This window comes from Apium graveolens, chromosome 10 (genome assembly GCF_009905375.1).
Source record: "Apium graveolens cultivar Ventura chromosome 10, ASM990537v1, whole genome shotgun sequence".
Lineage (NCBI taxonomy): Eukaryota > Viridiplantae > Streptophyta > Magnoliopsida > Apiales > Apiaceae > Apium > Apium graveolens.
Genome location: NC_133656.1, coordinates 230,750,776 through 230,763,536, shown reverse-complemented (window position 1 = coordinate 230,763,536; position 12,761 = coordinate 230,750,776). Strand labels below are relative to the sequence as shown.

General features: G+C 33.3%; 2 protein-coding genes across 2 annotated transcripts; one reads left to right on the top strand and one right to left on the bottom strand.

The window, feature by feature from the left end:
• Nucleotides 1-2,795: 2,795 nt before the first annotated feature.
• Nucleotides 2,796-5,325, top strand: LOC141690004 (reticulon-like protein B2). Its single transcript, XM_074494566.1, has 5 exons — nucleotides 2,796-3,099; nucleotides 4,107-4,287; nucleotides 4,370-4,511; nucleotides 4,686-4,755; nucleotides 4,877-5,325. Exons 1-5 carry the CDS (start codon nucleotides 2,886-2,888, stop codon nucleotides 5,044-5,046), a joined length of 777 nt encoding a protein of 258 aa, XP_074350667.1. The 5' UTR covers nucleotides 2,796-2,885; the 3' UTR covers nucleotides 5,047-5,325.
• A 1,349-nt stretch (nucleotides 5,326-6,674) lies between these two features.
• Nucleotides 6,675-11,184, bottom strand: LOC141689926 (F-box protein At5g52880). Its single transcript, XM_074494453.1, has 6 exons — nucleotides 10,988-11,184; nucleotides 10,237-10,391; nucleotides 9,860-9,947; nucleotides 9,437-9,636; nucleotides 7,377-7,522; nucleotides 6,675-7,206 (listed from the first exon to the last, which is right to left on the bottom strand). Exons 1-6 carry the CDS (start codon nucleotides 11,182-11,184, stop codon nucleotides 7,072-7,074), a joined length of 921 nt encoding a protein of 306 aa, XP_074350554.1. The 3' UTR covers nucleotides 6,675-7,071.
• Between the last annotated feature and the right edge of the window lie 1,577 nt (nucleotides 11,185-12,761).

Below are 12,761 nucleotides of genomic sequence, written 5' to 3'. Positions count from 1 at the left end.
GGGGAATGGAGTTAGAGGAATTTAGGGTAAACCTACCACTAAAAAAGGGGAAAGATAATGATTGTTTTTACTAAACAAACATCAACAAAGGGAATGAGTCTAATTTTTTCCCTTACCATTTGTTGAATACCTCATACCAAACGACCCCTAAGTGATTTTTAAAAAGTGTGATACTCTGATGTGAATATGCATATTAGTACTCCCTCCATTTCATAATAAGTTTCCTATTTTGACTTTTGGCACTATTCATCGTAAACTACGATTGACTATTAATTTACGTCTAATTTATAAGATCAAATGTAGTCGAGTGATTTTGTTGAATTAGTATTTATGAGTACTTTAATATAATGAAGTTTTTATATTTAACACTAATACGAAACCACAAATATTAAAAATAAAAAATATGTATTAGCAAACGTGTCCAACACAAATATGAAACGTTTTTAGGAACAGAGGGAGTAGTAAATATCTCTCCCTCCCAATCATGTCTTTGTACTTTTTTTGGATGTTCTTTCTAATTCTTAAATTTTAATTTTTTTCTAAAAAATGTGAAGTTTTTATAATATAAACAATAATCACATTCATTACTTATCGTTACTATACCTATTTTATATATAAAATATTAATGGCTCTCATCATTCTATTCATTTTTTTAACTTTTTATAATTATTTTATTATTCTTCTTAATTTATTAGCCCAAATCCAATATAAACAAATAAGAGGACATGAGGGGTGGGGGGTGTACGCAGTTCGAATCAGATCGATTTTGGGGTAAAAGTCGAACCAAATCGCGAATAGCGGTTTTAAAAAATTATCATCCGCAACCGCAAATGCGATTGCGGTTAACCGCGTCATTTGCGGTTGCGAATTTGCGGTTATTGCGGATCGGTTTGCAGTTCAACCACTTATTTTAAAATAATTAATAATTTGTAAAAAAATAAATTCAAAATATTAATAAATTGAAGTTTAAGTTACGTGATAAATTACATTCAAAAATAAAATATAAACTAATGCTCCGTGTGGAGTAAGAATATTAAAAACATACAAAAACGTGGAGGCGAGAGAAAATAATAAAAAAAATTACATGTTTGATTATATGTTTCATCTGTTTGGTTATATATGTTATAATGATAGTGAATTTTACTAATGAAATCTTAACATTAACATAAGATTAGTTGATAAATGTGTATACTTATTAATTTATATGATATCAACTAATATAAACTAATGCTCCATGTGGAGTAAGTATATTAAAAACATACAAAAATGTGGAGGCGAGAAAAAATAATAATAAAAATTACATGTTTGATTATATTTTTCATCTGTTTGGTTATATATGTTATAATGATAGTGAATTTTACTAATGAAATCTTAACATTAACCTAAGATTAGTTGATAAATGTGTATACTTATTAATTTATATGATATCAACTACATTTTTGAAAATATATTTTATTATAAATATATATTGCGAGTTACGGTTGTGATTTTGCGATTTTCAAGAATTTAAAACCGCATCCAAATCGTGAATGAGCGGTTTTTAAAATTTAAATCCACAACCAACCCGCGTTTCGTGATTATCCGCAAATGCGGTTCGGTTGCAAGTGGTTGAGCGATTGGATGTGGTTATGGAAGTGAGTAAAAAGGTGGGCAATACAGTAGAGGACATGGGCGGCAGGTAGAGAAAAAGTTAGGGTCATCCTCACGCTGCTCGTGCCCAACATTTTCCATCTGTGTAGGTTCTGCTTTCCTTACTTTTGATTCTAGATGCCAGATCCCATCTTCACTCCATCAAACTATTAAATTATACTTATATATGAGCTCGTCTTCTTATGTGTTTTTTTAATAATTAGATTTATATATCTTATTATTCTAAAAGAATTTTGGGATATTTTTGAAATGTAATAATAAAAGATACATTCTTAAAGTAGTTATGAAATGAATAAAAAAATAAAAAAAAATTACGTTGTAGATTTTTTTTTTTTAAAATACGATGCAATCTTATATCCAACATTAAATACAGCATTTACAATCACATATTCATATGCAACTTCGATCAAGTTCCTATCTATGTATTTTTATATGCAATTTTTACCGTATTTAAAAAAATAAGTTTGGAAATATAAGTATTTTTGATAAATTCCCAGAAATATTACTCTAACTGTCCCTAAATACATGTCTATTTTGATTTTTGACTAGTCAACTTCACCAAATTTTGACTAAAATTTACACCCACTATATAATTGACAAATTTTGGGAGTATCATTGAAAATTATATTTAGTCTATTTTAAAAAGTAACTTTTATATTTGGAAAATAATTAATCAATAATTTTTAATATTAACTCAAAAATTGATCAATTTGATTCCTAAGAAAATAAAATGGACATGTAACCTAATGAACAATAACAATCAGAATCAATTTTTTTAACGGACTAAATTTGAATTCTAAACCAACATGTCACATTTGAATTTTACTTGTCCGGATTCATATTTCAGATATGGAAAATATCTCTCATAATAAAAATAAATAAAATAAAACCAAAAAAACAGAAGAAGATAATAGTTCCGTCTAATTAGAAAAGACCGGCCCAAACAGCACCAATTGTCACACCACAATTGCATGATTTGCATCCATTTTACGGCCCACTGCAGTTAACCTTCACCAATCTCTTCCTGCCACGTGTAAAACAAACCCGTCACACAAAAGTCATTGACAAATGTTACGGTGTTAAACGCCGTCAATTCTAGAACTTTCCGTCTATACCTACACTAATATAACCCCCAAACAAACCCTCACTCACTCACTCTACGCCAGTCTTTTTACTCACAAACGCCGTCACTATAATCTCACCTCGAAACTCGCGAGACTAAATCGAAGATTTCGATGGCAGATCACGCCGTTGAATCGGAACCGAAGGTTGAATCGGTAATGGAGAAGATCACCGAGAAGTTGCACGGCGACGATTCGTCCACGTCAGATTCCGATGACGATAAGAAGAGCGGTGATAAGGTGTCAACTTTGGAGGCGATTGAGAACAAAGTGTATCGTATTCTCGGTCGTGAGAAGCCTATTCATAAGGTCCTTGGTGGCGGCAAACGTACTCTCTCTCTCTCTCTCTCCCTCTCTCTCTCTCTACTGTATGTATGTTTTATATGCATTTTGAGTGATTAATTGTAGATCTACGTGGATTTGAATTGAATTAGTAGATTTTGTGATTAAGTGATGTTTATAGAATGTGAGATAGATTGTTTGCTTGTTATGAATTGTTAGTATATTAGTATGATCATTTTGTTAGATCTATTTTTGAATTGGTATTTTTTCTTTAGAGGAAAAATGTTGTTTTGGATTTGCTAAAATGATTTGTTGATAAGCTCTGATTAATTATTAATCACTACTATTTAACCTTAGAAAGGAAGATGTTTTTCGAGTGCTAAATTGATTTGTTAGTAATCACTAGTAATATTTAACTGTTAAAAATTTGTATTTAACTGTTAGAAAATTGTGTGCCGTTGTATATATGCGTAAACAACATTTACTTCTTCTAGTAGAGGTTATGGTATGCCTATATCTATCATTTGAGTGTGATACACTATTTTTGGTATGGTAATGATTTGTCATTATTTATAAGAGATATTGGGCCTTATTTGCAAAGTGTAAATGACAGATCTCTGTGACATGGTGAATTGGGGAAAAAATGTCCGTGGTAGTGGATGTCTTTCCTCATTAACTGAGTCTGGGAGTTCACTATATATTATTGGATTTGATAAAACAAAATGACTAATGCTAGTGATAGTCTATGCTCTGTTTCATGGTCCTCTACGGGGTGGAAATATTGGTACTTATTCTTCGGTTGGACTTTTTAAGTATCTGATCTGATTTATTCAAGCTGTTTGTTATTGAAAACCTCGAGTTGTGTAAAATAATGGAGACCACTATTGCTTGTTTTATTCTGAGATACCAAATATACAGCTGCTAATATTTTCCTGTGGAGAAACAGGAATACTTAATGTAATGTGCTTTTGTGTAATATGGAATTTGTATTTGAGTTTGTAATTGCAAACCCTTTTTTTTCTGCCTTCATTTACCGAGATACCACATATACAGCTGCTGATATATTCTTATGGAGAAACAAGAAGATTTCTGCTGGGGTGCTTGGTTTTGCCACTGCTATCTGGGTGTTTTTTGAATTGCTGGAGTATCATTTGCTAACATTAGTATGTCATGTCCTTATATTGGCTTTGGCGGTCCTTTTTCTTTGGTCAAATGCATCTGCCTTCATCAACAAGTAAGCTGTAAGCTGTATTTAGCTGTTTTGTTCTAAATAAATGCAAAATTACTCTTTGATAATAACTATTCTTCTTCATCAGGTCTCCCCCTAAATTTCCTGAAGCTGCTCTTCCTGAGGATCTTGTCTTGGGTGTGGCAGGTGCCCTTAGAATTGAAGTTAACAGAGCTCTTGCAATACTTCGTGACATTGCAGCAGGGAAAGATTTGAAGAAGTTTCTTGCTGTATGCCCTACTTTTTTTCTGTTCTATTTATTTAAGATACCAATATTTGGTCAGAATAGTATGTTATTTACTGAACAACAATTACAAGAATGTGCGTTGCACTTTTCATTTTAGAATAGTCAGCTTTGCAAAGATGCAAATGTATATTTTATGCTAATTATGGTTTCACATCAGGTGATTGCCGGTTTATGGTTCTTTTCGATCCTTGGGAGTTGCTGGAATTTCTTGACCTTGTTCTACATATGTAAGAAAAATACTTTGAATATATGTTGAAAGCTAATTGAAGAAGTTGCAGTGTTTGTTGACCCCTGTTAATATTTGCTCTTTAATCTTTATTATTAACATTTTCCTTGTTTTGTGAACAGCTTTTGTGTTGCTACATACTGTCCCGCTGCTTTATGAGAAGTACGAAGACAAGGTTGATGCTTTCGCTGAAAAGGCTGAGACTGAGATCAAGAAGCAGTATGCTGTATTCAATGTGAAGGTTTTAAGCAAGATTCCTCTAGGGCCATTGAAAGACAAAAAGTTTTTGTAGAGGCAGACGCCTTCTTTAGTTACGTTGATGAGTGGTAGCATAGTGACCTAAGTTGCTGCCTCTCTTTTCATCAGCTTGGACCCTGTTTTTACTAGTCCGATGGTAATTTGTTTGGGTCCTGTATTTTACGACATGATCATGGTGTTTTACGAGGTGGTTAAGTTTTAGATATTAATTTATTACTGAACATTCCTCAGCTGTGGTGATAGTTTGATATAATTGGCTGTGCTAGCATATCCTTTGAATGGCGCATCAATATAAGTTATATTTATATGTGAACTAGGTTGTTATTTGATTATGGAATCAAAGGGCTCTTTTCATCTTTTGAGGCTTGATCAGCTGTGTTGCCTGCAGTGTCGTAAACATCAAACACGTTTTAGTAAGGAATAAATTTACGGACGTGGTATGATAACCTTAAACCCACCAAGGAGTATTTATTTGGCTAGGTTTTTCAGCAGGTGTTCTTTGTAACCAGTTTAGTTGATACTTTCATATTGTGCTGGTAAAACATTAACAAGTTATCTATTTTTATTATGCAAAAACCATTCAGGAAAAATGATCGAAAAAATGATCGAAGAATATGAATGTAATGCATGGGTTCTTGTTAAATATTTATATTTTAATTTGCAATATTAATATATGTGATGTTTGTTATTAATGTAGGTTTGTTGGAGAGATTCAGATGGGTAGACACTTAGTTCATTATTTTAATATTTAAATTTAACGAAATAATTATTTTGTTAAATTAAATTATACTCTTTTCTGATTATTATAGTTAAGTATAAATAGATTGCTTTTGTTTGGAAGTACGATCCTGCGAGACAATATCTTAAAGATTCCTTAAAATGGACTACACCCTTCCCCGGAAGAAAATTTACAAAGCTACAGGTTTCATATTAGAGTATCATGAATTCGTTACCAACGCAGTCCAATGCTAACTGTGTTAAATAAAACCTTATCATGTGAATACTAAATACATTGCTTTGCTTCATTGCTGAAATTTTTGTAAAATAATTGATAATAAATATATAAATAATTTTAATTGATGTTGAAATTCCTAATTTATTTATTATCTGGTTGTTATATTTTTATTTTGTATTTATATATTTCTATTAAAAATTCTTTATTTTAACAAACTATTACTTGAACCAACGCGCACCCCGCAATGAACTAATGCTGGGTACCGGGTGGTTACTACGGCCACCCGGGATTGCGGACCAAAACCCTATATATATCTATACTATACTATTATAAACGAAACAATATTTCATTTAATCGGTTGGTTAACGCATTACTAAAACATTTGTTTTCAATTTATTTAAATATATTAAATCAGGTATCTAATATAATTACAAAATTTTTGAAACAATTCAACTTAAGTTCTAATTTTCCTAAACTTCATCCCATCTCTTGTCCAGAAAACCAAATTCTTCCAAACTTAATTTTAATATTAGAAAATAATTCATATTTTTTATTCATATTTTAGATCCAACCATACATAAAAAAATTAACTTCTTTAATTTCAATAATACCTAATTATTATTTTTTATAATATATTTTTATATAATAAGCAATTTGCAAATATTATAATCAGCCCGTGCATCGCACAACTTACTCTTTAAAGGGAATTAGTGACAAGTATGTACACATTAAAACAAGATCACCAAACAAGGTCACCAAAACAATTATGCTACACAGCAAGTCTCAATGCGTCTGAGAATGAAAACTAGTATTTTTCTGCACAATGCACATTATTAGTAACAAATCATGTGAAGGATATTTGATCTTAGGTCCTCAACTGCATTTTCTTTTGTTCTTTTTTCTCTTTTATGCTTTTAACATATCGGAGTGAACAGGTAAAGCTGCAGAACAGGCACAAGACAATTCTGCCAATCCCTTCGCTAAAGTTAACCTATATCATAAAGCCACTGACACCAAAGTTTGGGTAGGGAGCGGATTGATTTCCTCCGAGCAGGCATCAAGTAAAACAATCCTGATAAGTGATAATAAAACACACTGAACTTTTTACAAGGTTTCTGTACACAAAGGATAAGCCCATAGCCCAGAGGGAGACCCTTCTTCTGAATCACTATCACTGTCTGAAGAAGACATCCACAAATTAGCGCCCTCCAGAGAGCCCTCCATTACCAATTTGACAATCTGGAAAAATCAAATACAAAGGTCAGCGTATTTGACAGACAGACATTCAGTTGGGCCAAAATTAAAATGAAAAACTTATATCATGTTTTGAAACAAAGAAAGCAACCATGAGAAAACCAGAGTAACGAATTTTATAGCGCCCCAAGTTCTTACACAAGAATATGAGTTACCTTCTGAGTTGGTATGGGCTTTATTAGGTGATTTGCACAACTTGGTCTACAACGTTTATTAGTACACTGGTCATTAAGCCACATTATAGTACTGCAACGCTTGCAGTAACCTCTTAAAGATGCGCTAAATATCTTTGAGAAGAAGCCTGGGAAAAAAATTATCAACGACATCATAAGGACAAGAAATATTTAGTAAAAGTAAATTCATACCCAGTAAACAAGGGGAAACAGCATTCCTTAGTTGAAAGAAAATAATCTGTCTATGCGAGATAACATCTTCCTCTTTAGGTATTAGACTGTTGCGGGGATGCCAAGTCATTCCCATTCCCATTCCCATTAACCCCCATTCCCATTCTCGTATCTCATTCCAACTAACAATCCAAATGCACCCTAAGTTGCTACAGTAAACCAGCACTGATGATGCACAATTGGAAAAAAGTATGATAATATTAAAGATTACCAGCTTGAAGTGACCGGAATGTGTATCAAGTAGTGTTATTAATGGCGAGGAGGGCAAAGGTTCCCAAAGATCTAGGTGCGAGGCGGAGCGTCTCTTTGATAACAGGCGCAGGATTAACAATACATTATATATAGAATTACACATGCAAATAAATAATCATCTAAATTCAACGAGTACTAAATGAGACAGGTTAACAAGTTACTTTTATGAACATAAACAACTTTAAGGGAAGAAAAGAGTGTATTATAAGCATAATGTATAAATTTAGATTTAAAATATTATATTAATAAAGACAGAGAGAACATAAACCGAATATAAAATTCAAGGTAAAAAATTAACAAAGAATAATTATGAGTTCCTGCTAAAAAGTATTCAAACTAAAGTAAAATATGTAGTCCTCTTTTACCCATAGGCCATGTTTGTTTAATGGTATTAAGCAGGGATATGATTATTATCCTTTAAATTTTCCAATCCCATGTTTGTTTTGTAAAAAATTAGTGAAGAGTTATCCAAGGATTATAATCCTTTAAATTATCCTATCCCATGTTTGTTTTGCTGGAGTAGAGGATAAGACTATTATCCCATCTAATACTTGGTGGGAGGAGGTATTGTTTTATCCCCTCCTACAAGTCATTTTTTAAAAGATTATAATCCCCTCATTGTTATCCCATATGAAACAAACATAGGATTGGAAAATTTAAAGGGCTATATTCCAATCCCAAGTACATCCCACAAAACAAACATAGGATAAAGTTTTAAAGGATTATATTTCAATCCTATACTTAATCCTTCCAAACAAACTTAGGATAAGATTATTTAATCCATAGGACTAATTTTGATGGGATTAGTTATCCCGAGATTATTATCCCGGGATTATAATCCCATTAAACAAACATGGCCATAGATTTCTATCAGGATATATTATCAACAAAAAAATTGGGGGCTACTCTACGTTACCCGGGCTCTTCAATTTTGCCCTCATACCCATGTTGACTGGACATGACATGGGCGTGGGTCTAGGATCTGAATCCGGTCATTCATACGGAAACCGACACTTTAACTCCAAGAAATTAAAAAGTAGGTAAAAATTAACTTATGTGAAGGTTATATGCCGAATCCCCGCACCCATGTCCAATTTCGGATCCATATCCTAATTTTTTTTAGGACTAAGAGTCTGACACTTGGATCCACGCCCGTACTCGACTCCAGGTAACATAGGCGGCTACACAACATGAGTATCTAAACTGCATGCGTGCAGTAAATTAAATATGATCTATTTTGATAATAATAACTCATAAGTCATAATCGACATACCATTCATTGAAAAGAAGTAATCATATTAGAAGAAGAAAGGAGGAAGAATGAGAGAGTTATTACAACAGCCACTGGATTTTGACAATTGAAACGGCTCCAAACTTATGAAAAAAATAATAATAAGCAGGCAAAAATGGGCTTCACTTTGATGAGACGTCGCCTATTCCTCAGCAGGTGAAGCGCAGGCCTCTTTCCAGTTGCCTTGCGCTAAGTGAGGCCCTTGCCGTGATATGCATGAAAAAGAAAAGGCAGAACTAATCCATTTATTAAAAAGAACTAAAATTACCTTTACAATCTCTTTTAAATGCTTCTCTCCAATCAAAGTCAACTCTGTTAACATCACTCTGTACATATATAAGCTTCGTCTCAGCATGTCCTGTTTGTGTTTGAAGTATCTTAATCTCATAAAGAGTATCAGAATCAGCAAAGTAAATAGAATGTTGCAACTGCCATAATCTATTATCGCTTGTGGCCAGGTTCCAGGATCTACAAATAAAATATATGTAGTGTGTTATGCAGGCAACAAAGTAGTCCGGTATTGTTTTGGTCATGTAGTAGTCCAGAGCATTGTTTTGATACTACTCTGTGGATGTTATCTAGCATTACATAAGAAAAAAACAGGTGACAACTACAACACCATACTGTGGAAAATACTGCAACCGTGAACAAGATAGTTTTTAAACAGTGAATGCTGAAGAGAAGGAAATACCTGCTGACTGACGCAGCTGCAACTAAAGATCGCAAATCTAAGAAACTAAATATGTGGATAAGCACATCTTCAGGAAGCTGGGTTGTACCTGAAATAGAGCCATACAATACATACTAGGTTGAAGCAAAACTTTAACCGGAAAAAAATTCTTTATCCTAAGTTAGAGTTGTAGTTAACATCAAGCTACAGAAAACCGTCATATCATCTCATGCTTCATTCTTGATGAAATTAAACAATCACTTTAAAAAAGAGAGAGAATACTTTCTAAAATCTAGAAAGCAGAGCTATTAGGTGATTATTCGTGTACAATTCAGCAACAAAAACACATTATACTTGAAGAAAATAAAATACTCCTACTAAAGAATGAAAAAGAGAACCTTCTCCATGCTTCCTTGCTTTCCAGCGCCTCTTATGAGCTACCATCGCAAGCTTAAACTCCTTTGCAGCCATACCCTTCTTTTGCTTTGGCAGTACAGACTCTGCAGCCTGAAGGAGGAGATTAGCTGCTTCAACAGCAGATGACGCCTCCATTCTGTAACATCAGAAGATGTTACATTTGTTTTTCTGTGCCATTTCTATGTTCACACAAGAATGTTTGGGGCAGAAACTATTAAAAAAATATATTCCAAATCAAAAGCCCCCTGCTTTGTACAGTTAAACCTCTTTAAAGTAATAGGTTGGGACCGAGAAAAAATATTACTTTAGCGAGTTTATTACTTTATCTATGATGCCACCAGAAAAAAAATATTATTTTAACGAGGTTATTACTTTAACGAGGTTATTACTTTAACGATTATTACTTAATCGAGGTTCAACTAAACCAAACCAAACCAAACCAAAGACACACCGTGAATTCCACTAGTAAGTAGAGTAGTTGATAGGGAGTGTCAAGTGAGTGGCACGCGCAGACCTTACTTACTAATCCGCCAACCAATCTAGCAGAACTAAGCCTATCTTTGCGTAAATGAGCATAATTCAGTTGTTTCTATTCAATAATCGTAACCGTATCGGCACAATATCAACCAAAAATACACAGTAAAATCACCAAATCTAAATCAATAAACAAAACGATCATCAACTTAATACAAAAAAAAAGGATAAAGCGGAAGGGATAAAAGGGGGACTTACAGGGGGAGGGTTCGAAAGGCGAAAACGACGTCGTCGAAGATGAGATGCTGAAGAAATTTGGGGAGTTTAGAGAAAGCGAGCCTGATAATAGAAGAGAGTTCTTTACAAGCTAAAGGGTATTGGTGGAATCTAGCCATTGATTCTTGTAGCTCTAATTTCTTGTATCTATTTACAATTCCTGATTCTCTCATCATCATTTTTTCACAAATAATTCAAGATATCAGAAATTAGAAAAACTGGCGGGAATTTGAGATTATAATTGGATATGTGCTGGCGCTGATTTATTAGGGTTCGTTTTTAGAACATAGCCATGGAATATTGTTGTGTCCCTGTGGTCTTATGCCCAAATTGAGGAAGTGTTCTATTGAGGCTTAATTATACTTTAGTCATCGAAGTTTGCAGAGAAGTAAACATTAATTACTAAATTTTATTTTTATTAGAATTAATCACTCAATTTTAAAATTATGCAGATGATAAAAATTTAAATATTAATCACTCAATTTTAAAAGTAAATGTTAACCACTCAACTTTGAGAATACACAGATCGAGTACCCAATTTTGTAAAATATTGAAATTTACCATAATTTGTAAAGATTTTGAAACGAAAATACAATTGGCGTAGTTGTCAATTCAAGAAAGAATAATAAGGACAATTACTAGAAAAAGAAAATAATGAGTTTATACCTGTCATCCCAAAAGTTGAAAAAGGAAAATGATAATAACTTATAAATTTTGGGATGTAAAAATAGAGTGTTTGTTGTGAACAAGAAAATAGGAGTAAGGGTTTAAGGGTTTGGAACATGAATTGTTTAAGGTGATTTCATCGGTGTATTTATTTGTTTGCCATAATATTAGTTTGTAAAGTTGATGATCCCGTTTACAAGTTAGTGGCATGTAATTTGAAATCAACTTTTTTTTAATAACAAATGAATTTTATTAAGAAAGTATTGGAGAAGGGCATCAGAATAATACTCTTAAGCCCAAGGTAACATAAGCCCACTGATAGGTTTGACATTGCTCAGAACATGTCGAAATGATCATCATCCCAGTCCAATTCATCCTCATGAACCACATCATGTAACTGAAGATCATCATTGTTTGAGCCCAGATTCTGCATGAACTGATCTGCTAACTCATCCATCCTTCCTCAAGAGCCTCATTCAAGGCCTCGGCTTACTCTTGAACCATGGAGGCTTCAAAGAATTGATCATCATGAGGACCAAGACCGATGTCAAGCTCGAGAATCTGCTCAAGAGCACCAATAGGCTCATAAAAGATATAAAGTCTAGTGAACAGTTCACCGCCAAGAAGGGCCAGGTATGTCGGGGCTCGGTTCCTTTCTGGAAAAACGAACCTGAAAGAGCAGCTCCAAAACGGGTCACAACTCCTTATTAGGATTTGTTGAATCAAATTTATGTACACATGATGGTTGTTTTGGTTTGCAAACTGGATAGCACCAAAAGCTTCTAGGTTGTTTGTTTCCGGAATGACATTGAACACCCCCTCAATATATTCTCGTTTCAGGCCAATGAAGATAGCCCAGAGCTGACAACCAAAGAAAGTGAGGTGTGGGATGACTCATTCTATACAGTTAAGCATGCTGCCATTTGAAATACGAAGGACGACCCCAATGCCATTCCTATTTTCGTTAGGCCTTGGGTTGAAATCTACTTTTGAATTTTTATGTTGTTTGTAAGCATATGTTAAATTTTTTTGCGTCAATTTAAGATAATATAGCGTTAAAAGAAAATTAAGATAATACAAATGTGTTTTT